This window comes from Eleutherodactylus coqui, unplaced genomic scaffold, assembly GCF_035609145.1.
Source record: "Eleutherodactylus coqui strain aEleCoq1 unplaced genomic scaffold, aEleCoq1.hap1 HAP1_SCAFFOLD_27, whole genome shotgun sequence".
Classification (NCBI taxonomy): Eukaryota; Metazoa; Chordata; class Amphibia; order Anura; family Eleutherodactylidae; genus Eleutherodactylus; species Eleutherodactylus coqui.
In genome coordinates this window covers 1332068-1349266 of record NW_027102368.1, presented here as the reverse complement: position 1 = coordinate 1349266, position 17199 = coordinate 1332068, and the positions used below count along the sequence as shown (strand labels likewise).

At 52.6% G+C, this 17199-nt stretch overlaps 4 protein-coding genes across 4 annotated transcripts; 2 read left to right on the top strand and 2 right to left on the bottom strand.

Annotated features, from left to right (window-relative positions):
• Positions 1-9082: 9082 nt before the first annotated feature.
• On the top strand, positions 9083-9405 carry LOC136602463 (histone H4). The gene has a single exon (XM_066588890.1). The coding sequence runs from the start codon at positions 9083-9085 to the stop codon at positions 9392-9394; it is 312 nt and encodes a 103-aa protein (XP_066444987.1). The 3' UTR covers positions 9395-9405.
• A 1088-nt stretch (positions 9406-10493) lies between these two features.
• On the bottom strand, positions 10494-10934 carry LOC136602460 (histone H2A type 1-like). The gene has a single exon (XM_066588889.1). It carries the CDS (start codon positions 10932-10934, stop codon positions 10542-10544), a length of 393 nt encoding a protein of 130 aa, XP_066444986.1. The 3' UTR covers positions 10494-10541.
• Positions 10935-11267: 333 nt separating this feature from the next.
• Positions 11268-11685, top strand: LOC136602449 (histone H2B 1.1). The gene has a single exon (XM_066588879.1). It carries the CDS (start codon positions 11279-11281, stop codon positions 11657-11659), a length of 381 nt encoding a protein of 126 aa, XP_066444976.1. The 5' UTR covers positions 11268-11278; the 3' UTR covers positions 11660-11685.
• Positions 11686-13693: 2008 nt separating this feature from the next.
• On the bottom strand, positions 13694-14005 carry LOC136602452 (histone H4). The gene has a single exon (XM_066588882.1). The coding sequence runs from the start codon at positions 14003-14005 to the stop codon at positions 13694-13696; it is 312 nt and encodes a 103-aa protein (XP_066444979.1).
• Between the last annotated feature and the right edge of the window lie 3194 nt (positions 14006-17199).

The following is a 17199-nucleotide window of genomic DNA, read 5'->3' as shown; positions in this document are numbered from 1 at the left end:
GAATCTAAGCAAAGCAGAAGGAAAAAGTTACGATTTTCAATTTTTTTGGCAATTTTTTCAATTTAAAAACAGTTTTTTTGTACAGTGCACATAGGAATGAAGACGTTCACCCCAAAATGGATACCCCCGTTTGTCCCGAGTTCAGAAACATACCCATTGTGGCCCTAATCTACTTACAGAACGCATGGCAAGGCCTATAAAGGACGGAACACCTGTTGGATTTTAGGGCACAACTGAATAAATTCCAGGCCCCATTGCTTATTTGTACAGAATAAAGATTGACTCCCTAAAAATTCCCCCGCACACACTCCGCGCCCTTTTTGGCGTTCGCAAATCTTAGATAAAAGTAAAAATGTGAACTGTGTAGTATTTCCGAAGACAGGGGTAATTACGGAGGCTGGTTGGAATGGGCCCATGGGGCAATAAAACCGGGTATCCCCCCCCCCCCCTCCTCTCATGCTTTTTGGGGGTATTTCATGACCTCAGTGGCGGGTATGGGGTGTAAAAAGTGGCGTTCCGTGAGTCTCCGTAAGCTTGATGAGGTGCGGCGGTCTCACACAGAAGGCGCTCAACAAGGTGCTCCTGGAACTGCAGGAAGGCGAACGTTCCCGGGGCTTCTTGTAAAATACGTATCACAGGTAGCGGTCTGAATAACGCCGGGCTCACACGGGTGCAGGCGGAATCCGCTTGCGGAGGCCCACAGCGGATCCCATCTGTGAGCCCGGCTGTGACCCTGCGTACGGCTGCGTAATGTACTGCGCATAACTGCCTACTCACACAGGCGGTCATGCACAGTACACCTTTGTTTGTATTTCCCGCACCATCGCTTAGCGATGACGCGGGTACCCGCAGCCCGTATACAATGTAGTTGCGTATGGGCAGCGGGTATGTCCATGACCATGGAGCACAATGGGCTCTATGTTGCCGATATCCGCAGTAAAATAGAACATGCTGCGTTCTCTTTTCTGCGAGTGGATTACGCAATTCCGACCCACTAATGTGAGCGGAATTGTGTAATCCAATGCGATTGATCTGCGTAATACCGTGGATCAGAAGCATGCAGAATCCGTAATTCCTATCCGGTCATGTGAGACCGGCCAAAGGTAGATCGCTACCTTTTTATCACGTGATCGGGGACCGCTCAACGAGGCCACCCGTCACTGCTCCAGGCTCTCTGTGACCGTTGGTCGCTGGGAGCAAGGAGATTTTAAGTTTCCTGGGCTCCCCGACTCCTGCGCATGTGTCCGGCTTTTTGCCGGCAATCGCATGTGCAGAATTCGGGAAGGTCCACGGAGGAAGATCGCGTCGGGATTTAAATACGCAGGCCTCCGGTAAAAAGTTTCATCTCCTCTCACCGATCGCATCGGTGAGGGGAGATGAAACTTCAAATTTTTTTTTTTACTTTTACGTGATCGCCATTATTGGATAATGGCGAACACGTGACCAGGAACCGCTCACCGCGGACCCCCATTAAATCTCCATGCTCTTGGCTACGTTTTGTAGCCAGGAGCAGGGAGAATTTAAATTATCCTGGCAATCCACAGCTTTTGCGCATGCGCCCGCCATTTTGGCGACGGGCGCGTGTGCAGCTGTGGTAAGGTCCACGGATAAATCTGGGGGCCTTAGGTACGTACTTTCATCCTCCCTCACGGATATGATCCATGAGGGGAGATGAAACGTACGCTTTTTAAACTTTTCAAAACTTTTTTTTTACTTTTTTTTTTTTTTACTTTTTTACACTTTTTTTTCACTTTACATGATCACTGTCATCCATTGGATGACAGTGATCATGTCCCCGGTATAATCTCTCTGCTCCTAGCTACACATGGCAGCCAGGAGCAGAGGGATTTTAAATTCCCCGGGGCTCGAGCCCGTCTGTGCACGCGCCCGATGTCAATCATCGGGCGCGCATGCGCAGACGGGGATTCGGGTCCCGGGACATCGGGACACCGCTGAGGACTGGGGGTGAGTATTTTCACCTCCCCTCATGGATCCGATCCATGAGGGGAGGTGAAACTGACTTTTTTACAACTTTTTTTTAACTTTTTCGCGATCGCCGCTAACCATTGGATAACGGCGATCGCGGTACCGGGGACCGCTCACCGCAGTCCCCGCTGACATCTCCTGCCTCCCGGCTACCTACAGGAGCCGGGAGCCAGGAGATTTTAAATCTCCCGCGCCGCCGGGCCTTCTGCGCATGCGGCTGACGTAATGCCGCCTGGCGCGCATGCGCAGAAGACCGGCTTCGGGCCCCGGAGCGGCAGGAGAGCGGGGAGCAGCGTGCTGGACCTGGGTGAGTAATTTCAGCTGCTCCGATGGATCCGATCCATCAGAGCAGCTGAATCTTTAACTTTTGTGTACTTTTATTTACTTTTTTTGCGATCGGCGCTATCCATTGCATAGCGCCGATCGCAATGCCGGGGGGGTGCCCGAACAGCCCGGGATGACAGCTCCATGCTGTCAGCTACCTGCGGACACCGACAGCATGGAGCTGTCACGTCCACAGCCCGAGGGGCATTATTCTCTGCAGGAAGCATGTTTTTACGTCCTCGGAGAATAGAGCCCACTTCGGGAGGACGTAAAAACACTATGGGCTGGTCGTTAAGGGGTTAAGTAGACCAAAAAATTATGATATGAATCTGGGGACCCCAGAAACTTTCCTCTCTCCTAATCCCGCAGCAGCCGGCTGCAATTCACCTGGACCAGGAACTCGGCCTGTGCCCACACCCTCACTTGGACCTCCACGTCCTCGACCCTTACCCCTACTCCTCATCATGGTGTATTAAGAATAGAGCAGGGCCAAATAAATTACCCCACTGTACCGCACTGACAACTGGGCCTTAATTCACCGCACACAGAGACTTGTAGATAGCGGGGACTCTATGCTGTGACTTGAAAACATTTACCCGCTGTCTTGCGCTGATACCGAGGGGGTAATTTACTGCTCGCAGAGACTGGTAGATTATAGAGGCTGTGTGGAGGGGGAGAAGAGTCTAACGCCAGTGGAGAGTGCTGGTAACTGCGGCGATCTCAACCCCGCCAAGGGAAGGGTATTGTGAGATGCTCTGCACAGCGGCTGAGCTGAAATACTTTGCAGTGGCCCCGGTAATATTACGGTACTGTTTAGCGGTGAGACCACTGTCTAATACACTGCAGACACAGAACGGTATAACTGAAGTCGTTTGCAGTAGGCTAGGAAATATTTGAGTGCAGTTTTATGGTGAGAGCCGGTTGTACGGCACTGCAGCCTGAGAACGCCTATTACTGAAAGGCTGGGAACAGGCCTAGATGCGTAATACAAAAATGGATGCACTACAACTCCCAGCAGGCCACAAGTATAATGTACACGGTCAGATGCAGCCCAATGGAGGAGCTTTGGGGTTTTTGTAGACAGGATCCTACTCTAACACTTTCCCTATATCAGCAGCTCTTTCCCTATACTCTGTATAATTCACTGCAGACTTAGAACACTATAGCTGTAATGGCGTGCACAGCCCGAGATGGGGGGGGGGGTGCACTACTGCTCACAGCCTGCCACAACAGTAATGCACACGGTCAGATGTGGCCCTAAGAAGGACAGTTGAGGTTCTTGTAGACAGGATCCTACGCTAACCCTATATCAGCAGCAGCACTGTCCCTATACTCTCCCAGCGTGTGTCTGGGGCGAGGCACGGGCGGGACCGCTTTAGGTACTCGGCGGTCACCTGATCTCGCCAGCCACTCACTGCTGGGGGGTGGGATAGGGCTGGCGTGTCACAGCAGGAAGTGGTAATGCCTTCCCCGCATGTCTATTGGCTAGAAAATGGCGCTAAACATGCAGGGAAGGACATGGAATTGACTGGAGTACCGCGTGGTGTTCGTCTCGAGTAACGAGCATCTTGAGTCCCCTAATGCTCGGACGAGTATGCTCGCTCATCTCTAGTTATTACCTTAATTATATCAATGTGGATTCTATCATTTATATTGATTACATATGTGAGACGGTGACCGGCAAGGTGCTGGAGGGCAGGTATGTGTCGCCTAGGATGCTCTCCTATGCTGCCTTGGGGAGCGCTTGGGCAGATACGTGCCACCGAGCAGCCTGGGCTCGGTGGAGGAAGCCAGTAGTATAGTGTTAGTTGCATTAAGCTACTAACACGCTGTAGCAAGGAAGTGGCTCCAAGCCGCATAATCCGGGCCGGCTTTTCCTGGAGTGACCAAAGTGAAGGGTGGGATGGTCACTCCCACGTACCAGGTGAGGCTGGTACCAGGCCTTATAAAGCCTGGGCCTACAGGGCCTAGAGGAGAGCTGAGACCTCTGCAGGTCTGAGAGTCCTGGCTGGCTGTGTGCAGGAGCCATTTTGGTTACCAGTGTGTAGACAGGGACGCTCCACGTATAGTAAGTGCTCAGACGAGCAGGATTTACTTTATGTTTGCCTGATGTTAAGGCCTGTTCTTTGCTTTGTTTGCTTGGAAATAAACCCAGGCAAAGCCTGGACTAAAGACTTCATCACAAGTGTCACTGTCTCTGACTGCTTATGCCCAGGTTGCTACTGATCCTAGACGCTAATCCCTCACACATAGTATATCTAAAGATAGATAGACAGACAGACATACAAACATATTGCATGCTATTGAGCCCGCCTGTCTGGCAGTTGACTGTGCATTATGATGTCATCAATCTGGTGTGACACGTGCAGTATAGAATGCTGAATACTGGAGCTTGGTGGCCATCTGAAGTCAGTCTCCACTTCGGACGAGTTACAGATTAAACAGTATTGTATTGTCGTAAATGTGCCCGGTCATATCTCCGCTTGCTGCATGTGGTGTGCTATATTGTTGCAGCGTGTGCATCTTCCATGCTGGCACTTATAGGATCCTCCCAGTAGGGTAGAGAAATTGCCCCTATGTTTTTGATGCGTCCTTACAGCATACTATACTGGGCCTGGGGGTTATGGTATCTATTAGGAAAATATCACTTTTAAGTATCTCCCAGTGTTTACTGAAGATCATTCTAAAGACCCATTTAGACACAACGATTATCACTCAAAATCCACGCACACGGCAGTTCATGGGGCAGTTTTGAGCGTTCGCTTTGCATAAGCGTGTAAATGAAGACTCACGCTGTATGCAGAATACAAGCGGGACCGCTATCTTCTCCATACAGCTGCTGTCTTCTCGGAGCGCTCAGCTGATATCCCGCTAAGCGCTCCTAGCGGGGTACGCAGAACACAGCTGGAGTGCTTGTCTTCTTCATATTCCGGCTGTGTTCCCCAAGCGGGATACCAGCTAAAACAATAGTATCAGCGGCATCCCGCTAAGAATGCAGCATGGATAAGGCTCATCGTTGTCTTTCAGCTAGCTAAATGGGCCTTTATTGAAACATGTCTGCTTGCTGGGGGGCGGGCAGTGCCCGTGTAAGGGTCTAGTACTCTGTTGTATGCATTGCACAGCTGCAGCATGTAAGGGGCTAATGTCTGAAAGTGGCTGGGATATGTCTGCAAAAGTACCAATACATGTACCGTCACAAGATGTCTGCCTTCTATAAATGCGGGTGATTGAGGTGTAGTTGGAGTCCATCCTCTTCAACGGTTAGGAGTGAAGGGTACTATTGTACCCTGATGCTGTTGGGGCATGGTGGTCTGGACGCAGGTCAAGACCTGTTGCCTTGTTATGGAGGACAGGGGTTAATGCACCATGTACAGAGACTGCTGGTGCTGCCTGTCTTTGATGCATGCTAGATTAGTCATGCCTGGGAGTAGGGTGATGTTGTGTGGTTTCCCATTCACTCTGCCAGTTCCCATGTGCATAGTGGCTATATATTCTCACGCCTCCCTTTGCTCAGTGCTGCTTATTCTGTTCCATAGTGGAGTCCCTGGAGTTTGGAGCTCTTCTGTGCTGGGTATATTTCTACTTGCAGATGAGTAGCTGTGGGTTCCTTTTCAGTTGCATTTCTGTTTTTCATTTCTGTGTTGCTTTGCTGTTCGGTTCATCTCTCCAGGGGTCCTTTCAGGGACAGACAGGGCCCAGGAGGAAGACCGTGGGGCCGTCTCTATCGAGGCTACTGCTCTTCTTTAAGGCGGGGCCCCTTCACCTCCCTTACTAGGTTAGGAATGGATCGGTGCTACAATTCAGCATAGCATGGTGTGCGGCTCGTTCCTATAGGGCATGCCTTCCCTGTCGCCGTGCTGAATGTGGTACCCTGGTGTCGCACAGGCTTTTCATAAGGGTTATGCATTTCAGTTGTGGTGCACACTGTTCTTCGGTGCATATCTATCTACTAGAGTAGTTGTGAACATCACCCTGCGAGGGTGCTGAGCGTAGTGCTTGTGAACCATTGGGGCGTCACACCCGCAGCAGTCAGGAACACGGCGATCCATGGGCAACCATATATATATATCCTGGCAATGGTAATGATCTCACCTATGTAGCAGGTTATGTTAGCTCCCGTCTTATACTTCTTGCTGTGTACTCTTTTCTGCATGAAGAAAGCAGTCTCTCATCCATACCGCTCGATCCTAGGCGGTACGTCCTGAGGCGTTTGTATTTTTCTTGTTATAATGGGCACATACTGAATACATAGAGGAAAGCTTTTATCTCTATGCCTCCAGGCTCCTATCATTTACATGCACATATATATCCTGGGCCTGCTAACCTGAAGTTGAATGCAAATTAAATATTCTAATCATTGAGCCTCTAAGGCGAAGCAGGGTAATTTGGAAGTGGGCCCACTCAGCAGATAATAAGCTCTCTGGCTGGAAGAAGAAGGTAGTCATAGATTCATAGAATGGTAGAGTTAGAAGGACCCCCAGGGTCATCGGGTCCAACCCCCTGCTCAGTGCAGGATCACTAAAACATCCAGATAGATGGTTGTCCGGCCTCTGAAGACTCCCATTGAAGGATTACTCGCCCACCTCCCGTGGCAACCTGTTCCACTCATTGATCCCCTCACTGTCTAATATCTAATCTGTGTCTCCTCCCTTTCAGTTTCCTCCCATTGCTTCTTGTCTTTCCTTGTGCAGATGAGAATAGGGCTGATCCCTCTGCACTGTGACAGCCCTTCAGATATTTGTAGACCGCTATTAAGTCTCCTCTCAGCCTTCTCTTCTGCTAAATATTCCCAGATCCTTTAACCGTTCCTCATAGGACATGATTTGCAGACCGCTCACCATCTTGGTAACTCTTCTCTGACCTTGCTCCAGTTTGTCGATGTCTTTTTTTAAATCGGAGTGGCCAGAACTGGACCCAGTATTCAAGATGAGGTCTGACTAAGGAAGAGTAGAGGGGATAATGACCTCACATGATCTAGACTCTCTGCTTCTCTTAATACATCCCACAATTGCATTTGACTTTTTGGCTGCTCCATCACATGGTTGACGCATGTTCAGTCTATGATCTATTAGTATAGCTGATTCTTTTTCTTGGAAAAGTGTACATTTCAGTCACTCTGGTTGATGCCTGTTAGACAGCCATTCCTCAGCCTCAGACGGAGAGGAGAAGAAACGTGTGCGGTCACCATCCATATGCCATGGAGTATGGCAGCTGGAGATCTCAGAGTTGCCTTTTTATCCCAAAGAAGGGCGCTCTCTGCTTTTGTAGATCTGCCGAGAAGTTCGGGAAGATGGATTTTGCAGCATTGTTGCATCTAAGAGGGCCTCCTGTTCTGGCAGCTTGTAGGATCACCTCTCTATCCCAGGAGTAGAGCAACAGGGGTCCGAGAGGAGCGCCCGCCTGGTATAGGTGGTTTCATGGGTACTCGGTGTGCGCGCTCCACCACAAAGAACTGTGTGACAGGGAAGCATTCACGTAGTCACCGTTCCATGATCCCCTGCGGTCTCTGCCCCTCAGTGCGTTCTGGTAGGCCCACAACACAGAGATTATTCCGCTGCGAGCCATTTCCCAAGCCGCCCGCCTTTTGTTTCCAGATTTCTGCTTTTGGCGTAAGCTCTCGCACAGTAGCTGCCGTCGGGGATACGGTATCATCCAGCACAGAGATCCTGTCCTCTGTACTAGTGACGCGGTCTCTTAGATTCTGGGTGGCTTGTCTCAACAGGCTCACATCCATTCAGATCTCGAGGATTTTACCCGTAAGGGCAGCAGTAGCTGTCTGCATCGCTGATAAGAGCCGACCGGACAGTCATTGCAAAGTCTGAACCAACCCAGCAAGCGAACTCAAACAGGCGGTTGGTGCAGAGGCCACGTCTCCTGATGCAGATGATGCCGTAGGCTCCGTGCCGGGGGGTTCCCCCCTCGCAAACATCTTTAGTGTATCACTGGGAGAGTTCTGTCTAGTGGGTCCCATAGCAGAACCACTTCTGCGTTTCCTGCCTGTGTAGGGGATTGTGCAAATTGCTTAAAGCTCCTTAAGTAGACCTGTAAAGGCCCCTAAGACATAAGGAGTATACAGCAGTGGCTGGCAGCAGTCACACAGGGAAGTCGTTCGGTTTGCACTTTATTGATGACTGTAATGAGGGACTCCGGGTCTTGAGAATCTGCAGAGTGTTGCACAGCATGGTGGCCACAGCAGAGGAGGAGTAATCCTGGCGCTTCTTGGGGTGGCAGTAGAAGTGCCACTGTATGCCCTGTGCCGGGGACTGTCACAGGTTATGGGGCCTCCTTGTTATACACGGTGCCCTGATGTTCCTGCCGCCCACAGCTGTCTGTTGTGGCTCCTGAGTGTCTCTCTGCTCCGGCAGGGGAGCGCTGATGCAGCAGAGCTCTAATACTCCCCTTCACCGAAGTCTCCCTGCGCGCTCTCACCTCGCCCCCACGTGTTTGTGGCAGCAGCTGCACTCCTCGCTTTACAGGAGGGATTCACGCTCCAGCGGCTCTCTGCTGCATGGCCCTTGTCTCCTTCACCCCTCCTCCGTCTTCTCTCCCACTGCTTCAGGAGCTGACAGGCCAATCGGCTGCACAAGATGGCAAGGGCTCTTGTATTCAGCCAATCAGCAGGGAGAGGGGATGGGCCTTTACTCTAGACTACTGAAAGAAACGCCCCGCAATGACGGCTCTGATCAGTAGTTCCCTCTCTGGTCCGCTCATTGTCTATATAGAGTAGGGCTCGGCGCTGAGCCGTTATTGCTTTCTACTGACAACGTTGAAGATGTCTGGTCGCGGTAAAGGAGGGAAAGGTCTTGGGAAGGGCGGCGCCAAGCGGCACAGGAAGGTGCTCCGTGATAACATCCAGGGCATCACCAAGCCTGCCATCCGCCGTCTAGCTCGCAGGGGAGGCGTCAAGCGTATCTCCGGCCTCATCTATGAAGAGACTCGCGGCGTCCTGAAAGTGTTCCTGGAGAATGTGATCCGCGACGCCGTCACCTACACCGAGCACGCCAAGAGGAAGACCGTCACCGCTATGGACGTGGTGTACGCGCTCAAGCGCCAGGGCCGCACTCTCTACGGCTTCGGAGGTTAATAATTCTGCTCTTTCACCATACCACAAAGGCTCTTCTCAGAGCCGCCCACCTCTTCCAAGGAAAGGCTGTAATCCCTGTGGGGTCGTCAGCAGCGGTGATAGTCTATGCGCTCTGACATGATACAGCCGGGGTGTAGCAGCCTCCCCGTCAGGGTGCGCTTCAGGCTGCGGTCACGGCACGCTTTTAAACCCCTTAACCTATTTAGGGCAGGCAGGTTATGTTTATAATACGCGAGGAGCTGGGCCTGAATTAATGAGTGCGGTGAAGGGTTAACAGACCTGCCGTTGGAGGTCGGGTGGTTTTAGTGCCGCCTATGGGCGGGGCTATAGTCAGATTCTTCCCGCTCATTGGCTGAGATTTTGAACTTCCCGCTCAGTTGATCGCGACTCCCGCTCTTCCTGTCCTCCATCCATCCGTGTAACACGTGTAATCAGTGACCAGGCCGTCTGATATAGAGGCGCTCGGGGCTGGAGGTAAAGAACCCTCAGATACACCCCCTAATCCCAGCCCTACGACGGGCGGTGGAATCCTCTACCTGCTCCACCCGTAACGCAAGAGGACGTCTAATCCCTGTAGGTTTACTATAATCCAAAACCAGCCTGTGCCGTGCAGGGCTCTGGGAAAGCTGGGTGATATAGCTCCACCTCCATAAAAAGGGCATGGCTGTGGAGTGACATGATGAGCGCACTTCTAAGGGGGCGACCGTGCAGAGCTCTGAGAGGGCTGGATGATGCGGCTGCAACGCTTTGTAAGCATACGGCCCACGCAGGACCCTGAGAAAGCTGGGTGTTCTATCCGAAACACAACTGAAGCGTTCCGATTCTTGTATATACGTGACCAAACAGAGGACTCTGTTAACCCGTTATCGCAAGGACTGGTGAGCGAGTCCTACAGCCGCCCGTCCTCTGGACATGAGGTCACCTAGAGCAGGACGATTGTGCGCTTCTGCCGGTGACAGGGATGGCCAAATTGGCATCTGCCCCAATCTCTGCCGCCTTGTGGAAAGTCCTGTACAGTTATAGTTTCCCGGTGCAGCCGGCGTACCGGCCGCCGAGTATCACAGCATAGAAGCGGCGCAGCTCTGTTGTAAGGAGCATGTGGGTGGCTCTTAGAAGAGCCTTTGGTTCTATGGAGGGATCGGCGCGATCACTTGCTCTTGCTCGTCTTGCTGCTCTCGGTCTTCTTGGGCAGCAGCACGGCCTGGATGTTGGGCAGGACGCCTCCCTGGGCGATGGTCACCCCACCGAGCAGCCTGTTCAGCTCCTCGTCGTTGCGCACAGCCAGCTGGAGGTGACGGGGGATGATGCGGGTCTTCTTGTTGTCCCGGGCGGCATTGCCAGCCAATTCCAGGATCTCAGCGGTCAGATACTCTAGCACTGCTGCCATATAGACGGGAGCGCCGGCGCCCACCCTCTCAGCGTAGTTGCCCTTGCGGAGAAGCCTGTGTACACGGCCGACAGGGAACTGCAGTCCTGCCCGGGATGAGCGAGTCTTGGCCTTAGCACGGACTTTACCTCCTTGTTTGCCGCGTCCAGACATCTTCTAGCACAGGAAAGCAGAACTAGGAAAAAAAAAAACAACACTTTGAACGTTGCAATAACGAGGAGGCGCAGTTCTGTTGATTTTTATAACCTGCTGCTCCGCCCTCCTCTCCTCCAATTGGGTAGATTTGAATCCCCCCAATAGAGGCCAGACTTGAGGAAGAACCAATAAGCGGCACTGGGCGTGGCCAATGACGCTCACAGGGGTCACATGTTTTGCTGCTCCAGTCGAACAGCAAGCAGACGGCGGTACTCATTTGCATGGCCCCGCTATAAATACCGCAGCGCTGGGAGGTGCAGGAATATCGTTCTCTCTAGTTGGGAAAGTATCTCTACGTTACCATGCCTGATCCCGCCAAGTCTGCTCCAGCGCCCAAGAAGGGCTCCAAGAAAGCCGTGACCAAGACTCAGAAGAAGGACGGCAAGAAGCGTAGGAAGACCAGGAAGGAGAGCTATGCCATCTACGTGTACAAGGTGCTGAAGCAGGTCCACCCCGACACCGGCATCTCCTCCAAGGCCATGGGCATCATGAACTCCTTCGTCAACGACATCTTCGAGCGCATCGCAGGGGAAGCCTCCCGCCTGGCTCACTACAACAAGCGCTCCACAATCACCTCCCGGGAGATCCAGACCGCCGTTCGCCTGCTGCTGCCCGGAGAGCTGGCCAAGCACGCTGTGTCCGAGGGCACCAAGGCCGTCACCAAGTACACCAGCGCCAAGTAATCTGTTCCGTGGCCCGCCGTGCACGATCACCCCAAAGGCTCTTCTAAGAGCCAGCCACCCCATCTACAGCAGAGCTGTCACCTCCCGGTTGTGCAGGGAGCATCATCGTTTGCTCCTCTGTAACAAAGGTTGTGTATACATCGTCTTGGTTACTTAGTCCTCTGCGTTGCACAACTCGTCTTTGTCTCTGTGTACCGGAGTTGTTCTCTGTTTGCGTACTGGATTTGCGGAGATCTTCCCTGCAGCCCTACACAACTGTATCTCTGTCGGGGGTCGCGATGCTGATTGCGCTGCAGATTAGGGATACGTGCGGTGACCGAAGCCGCGCTATGCGGACGCCTCCATAGAGGTGGGCGCTACATGGATTCGGTGATGCGGCTGCGGACAATTAGCCATTAGAGAAGCGGCAGCGTTTTTGCCACCGAGGTACCCGGAGCACAGTGCGCCCATGACTGGATTATGCTGTGGGGTGAGGTCGGCGTGGTGGCTACACGAGGCGGTCGACGTCGGAGGGGGATGCCGACCACACGTAGCAGCTGTACTGGAGTGCTCGGAAGGCAGAAGACTACAGGGGATATGCGGGTCTGCGCCCTAAAGCAGTGGGGTGCACAAAGGGAAAGGGGTAGTAGGCAGACGACATGCTGGGGCCTGTAGTACATTGTAGTGGGTAGCGGGGGCAATCGGGGATGCCTGAAAATAAGAGGCTTGAAGCACTGGGGGTGCTAGGAAAGGGGAGGGGGACCAAGAGGAGAATAGCCTCACCTTCTCCAGCTGCTTATGTAGAGACGCCCATGCCCCTTTTGAACCCTTTTATCGAAGTTGCCATCAGCCACGTCCTCGGGCTGACAGTTCCACACTCACTGCTCTTACAATGAAGAACCCCCTTCTATGTCGGTGTAGAAACCTGAGGGGACCACAGTGACAGCGGAACCGGAGAGGGGATGGCAGTCCGGCAGTCACCAAAGTGGCAGTCTTCCCGGGTGCAGGGGCCGGAGGGAGCGAGAACCAGAGTGGCAGTGCCCGGATAAAGCCGCCGCAGGGGGACTGGGAGCATTGACCAGAGTGACAGAGGCCGCATGTGGAACGGAAGAGTACCGGGAACCAGAGGGTCAGTGCACCGGCTACAACAGCCGCATGGGGAACGGGAGCGGAGAGCAGAGTGGCAGCGGCCGCAGATGAGCGGAGATGGCAGTCTGGCGTGGAGAACAGCGGGCATCCCCTCACAAAGAGGCGCAAACTGTATTTCTCAGAGACGTGCAGGGCCACCCTCTTCCCTAGATTAATTTAGTGCTCCGGCTATATCACCCAGGTCTCCCAGAGTCCCGCAATGGGAAGTCAGTGCAGCACTCTGGGAGAGCTGGCTGCTATGACGGCAATTCTATGTAAAAAAAAAAAAAATGGCTCCGCGGGTCCCTAGGAGAGCTTGGTGCAATTGCAGCACTCCTATATGAGAGGACGGCCGTGCCGGACGCCTCCAATATGGTAGCACTACACGGATTAGCTGGCAGGCCGTATGCTTTAGTCCAAGGAGAACGCCGCAGCCTGCTTCCTGGTAGAAGAAGAGACGATTCGCTGACATTAGGGGAGTCATCTTTAATAGAACGCTTAAATCTCTGTTACTCGCAATAACTGAAGTATGTATGTGCGCATCTAGGCATTTATTCACTTTGTCCCCGCCCCCCTCTCTCGAGTATTAGTAAAGACAACTCATTTTAATGATACAAAGACCTTGCGGGAAGGCGTCATGAGGGGAACACGGCTGACTATAGCATACGCAAAGAACAAAAATGGGCATAAAGGTGGGCACCCAAAAGTGTGATTCAAAGGGTTAAATGCTTTGAGCCACTAACAATGCCAACGCATAAGGGGTGATGGCAGGCATCAGATATAGGGCGGATTACACGTATCAGAACAGATGGGCAATCAGACATCAGCGGCGACCCCCCACAAAAAGTTGTATTTACAGCCTTTCCTTGGAAGAGGTGGGCGGCTCTGAGAAGAGCCTTTGTGTGTTATGGTAAAAGAGCAGAATTATTAACCTCCGAAGCCGTAGAGAGTGCGGCCCTGGCGCTTGAGCGCGTACACCACGTCCATAGCGGTGACGGTCTTCCTCTTGGCGTGCTCGGTGTAGGTGACGGCGTCGCGGATCACGTTCTCCAGGAAGACTTTCAGGACACCGCGAGTCTCTTCATAGATGAGGCCGGAGATACGCTTGACGCCTCCCCTGCGAGCTAGACGGCGGATGGCAGGCTTGGTGATGCCCTGGATGTTATCACGGAGCACCTTCCTGTGCCGCTTGGCGCCGCCCTTCCCAAGACCTTTCCCTCCTTTACCTCGACCAGACATCTTCTACGTTGTCAGTAGAAAACGATAGCTGCTCAGCGCAGAGCCCTACTCTATATAGACAGTGAGCGGACCAGAGAGAGAACTACTGATCAGGGCCGTCATTGAGGGGCGTTTCTTTTAGTTGTCTAGAGTAAAGGCCCATCCCCTCTCCCTGCTGATTGGCTGAATACAAGAGCCCTTGCCATCTTGTGCAGCCGATTGGCCTGTCAGCTCCTGAAGCAGTGGGAGAGAAGACGGAGGAGGGGTGAAGGAGACAAGGGCCATGCAGCAGAGAGCCGCTGGAGCGTGAATCCCTCCTGTAAAGCGAGGAGTGCAGCTGCTGCCACAAACACGTGGGGGCGAGGGGAGAGCGCGCAGGGAGGCTTCGGTGAAGGGGAGTACTAGAGCTCTGCTGCATTAGCGCTCCCCTGCCGGAGCAGAGAGACACTCAGGAGCCACAACAGACAGCTGTGGGCGGCAGGAACATCAGGGCACCGTGTATAACAAGGAGGCCCCATAACCTGTGACAGTCCCCGGCACAGGGCATACAGTGGCACTTCTACTGCCACCCCAAGAAGCGCCAGGATTACTCCTCCTCTGCTGTGGCCACCATGCTGTGCAACACTCTGCAGATTCTCAAGACCCGGAGTCCCTCATTACAGTCATCAATGAAGTGCAAACCGAACGACTTCCCTGTGTGACTGCTGCCAGCCACTGCTGTATACTCCTTATGTCTTAGGGGCCTTTACAGGTCTACTTAAGGAGCTTTAAGCAATTTGCACAATCCCCTACAAAGGCAGGAAACGCAGAAGTGGTTCTGCTATGGGACCCACTAGACAGAACTCTCCCAGTGATACACTAAAGATGTTTGCGAGGGGGGAACCCCCCGACACGGAGCCTACGACATCATCTGCATCAGGAGACGTGGCCTCTGCACCAACCGCCTGTTTGAGTTCGCTTGCTGGGTTGGTTCAGACTTTGCAATGACTGTCCGATCGGCTCTTATCAGCGATGCAGACAGCTACTGCTGCCCTTACGGGTAAAATCCTCGAGATCCGAATGGATGTGAGCCTGTTGAGACAAGCCACCCAGAATCTAAGAGACCGCGTCACTAGTACAGAGGACAGGATCTCTGTGCTGGATGATACCGTATCCCCGACGGCAGCTACTGTGCGAGAGCTTACGCCAAAAGCAGAAATCTGGAAACAAAAGGCGGGCGGCTTGGGAAATGGCTCGCAGCGGAATAATCTCTGTGTTGTGGGCCTGCCAGAACGCACTGAGGGGCAGAGACCGCAGGGGATCATGGAAGCATTCACGTAGTCACCGTTCCATGATCAGCCCTATTCTCATCTGCACAAGGAAAGACTAGAAGCAATGGGATGAAACTGAAAGGGAGGAGACACAGATTAGATATTAGACAGTGAGGGGATCAATGAGTGGAACAGGTTGCCACGGGAGGTGGGCGAGTAATCCTTCAATGGGAGTCTTCAGAGGCCGGACAACCATCTATCTATCTATCAGCAAGAAGTATAAGACGGGAGCTAACATAACCTGCTGCATAGGTGAGATCATTACCATTGCCAGGATATATATGGTTGCCCATGGATCGCCGTGTTCCTGACTGCTGCGGGTGTGACGCCCCAATGGTTCACAAGCACTACGCTCAGCACCGGCGCAGGGTGATGTTCACAACTACTCTGGTAGATAGATATGCACCGAAGAGCAGTGTGCACCACAACTGAAATGCATAACCCTGATGAAAAGCCTGTGCGACACCAGGGTACCACACTCAGCACGGCGACAGGGAACGCATGCACTGTATGAACGAGCCGCACACCATGCTATGCTGAATGGTAGCACCGCTCCAGGGAGGATGAAGCCTGGCCCTAACCTAGTAAGTGGGGTGAAGGGGCCCCGCCTTAAAGAAGAGCAGTAGTCTTGATAGAGACGGCCCCACGGTCTTCCTCCTGGGCCCTGTCTGTCCCTGAAAGGACCCCTGGAGAGATGAACCGAACAGCAAAGCAACACAGAAATGAAAAACAGAAATGCAACTGAAACGGAACCCACAGCTACTAATCTGCAAGTAGAAATATACCCAGCACAGAAGAGCTCCAAACTCCAGGGACTCCACTATGGAACAGAATAAGCAGCACTGAGCAAAGGGAGGCGTGAGAATATATAGCCACTATGCACATGGGAACTGGCAGAGTGAATGGAAACCACACAACATCACCCTACTCCCAGGCATGACTAATCTAGCATGCATCAAAGACAGGCAGCACCAGCAGTCTCTGCACATGGTGCATTAACCCCTGTCCTCCATAACAAGGCAACAGGTCTTGACCTGCGTCCAGACCACCATGCCCCAACAGCATCAGGGTACAATAGTACCCTTCACTCCTAACCGTTGAAGAGGATGGACTCCAACTACACCTCAATCACCCGCATTTATAGAAGGCAGACATCTTGTGACGGTACATGTATTGGTACTTTTGCAGACATATCCCAGCCACTTTCAGACATTAGCCCCTTACATGCTGCAACTGTGCAATGCATACAACAGAGTACTAGACCCTTACACGGGCACTGCCCCCCCCCCCCCCCCCCCCCAGCAAGCAGACATGATTCAATGTTTCAATAAAGGCCCATTTTGCTAGCTGAAAGACAACGATGAGCCTTATCCATGCTGCATGCTGCATTCTTAGCGGGATACCGCTGATACTATTGTTTTAGCTGGTATCCTGCTTGGGGAACACAGCCGGAATATGAAGAAGACAAGCGCTCCAGCTGTGTTCTGCATACCCCGCTAGGAGCGCTTAGCGGGATATCAGCTGGGCGCTCTGAGAAGACAGCAGCTGTATGGAGAAGATAGCGGTCCCGCTTGTATTCTGCATACAGCGTGTCTTCATTTACACGCTTATGCAAAGCGAACGCTCAAAACTGTCCCATGAACTGCCGTGTGCGTGGATTTTGGGTGATAATCGTTGTGTCTAAATGGGCCTTTAGAATGATCTTCAGTAAACACTGGGAGATACTTAAAAGTGATATTTTCCTAATAGATACCATAACCCCCAGGCCCAGTATAGTATTCTGTAAGGACGCATCAAAAACATAGGGGCAATTTATCTACCCTACCGGCAGGATCCTCTAAGTGCCAGCATGGAAGATGCACACGCTGCAACAATATAGCACACAGCATGCAGCAAGCGGAGATA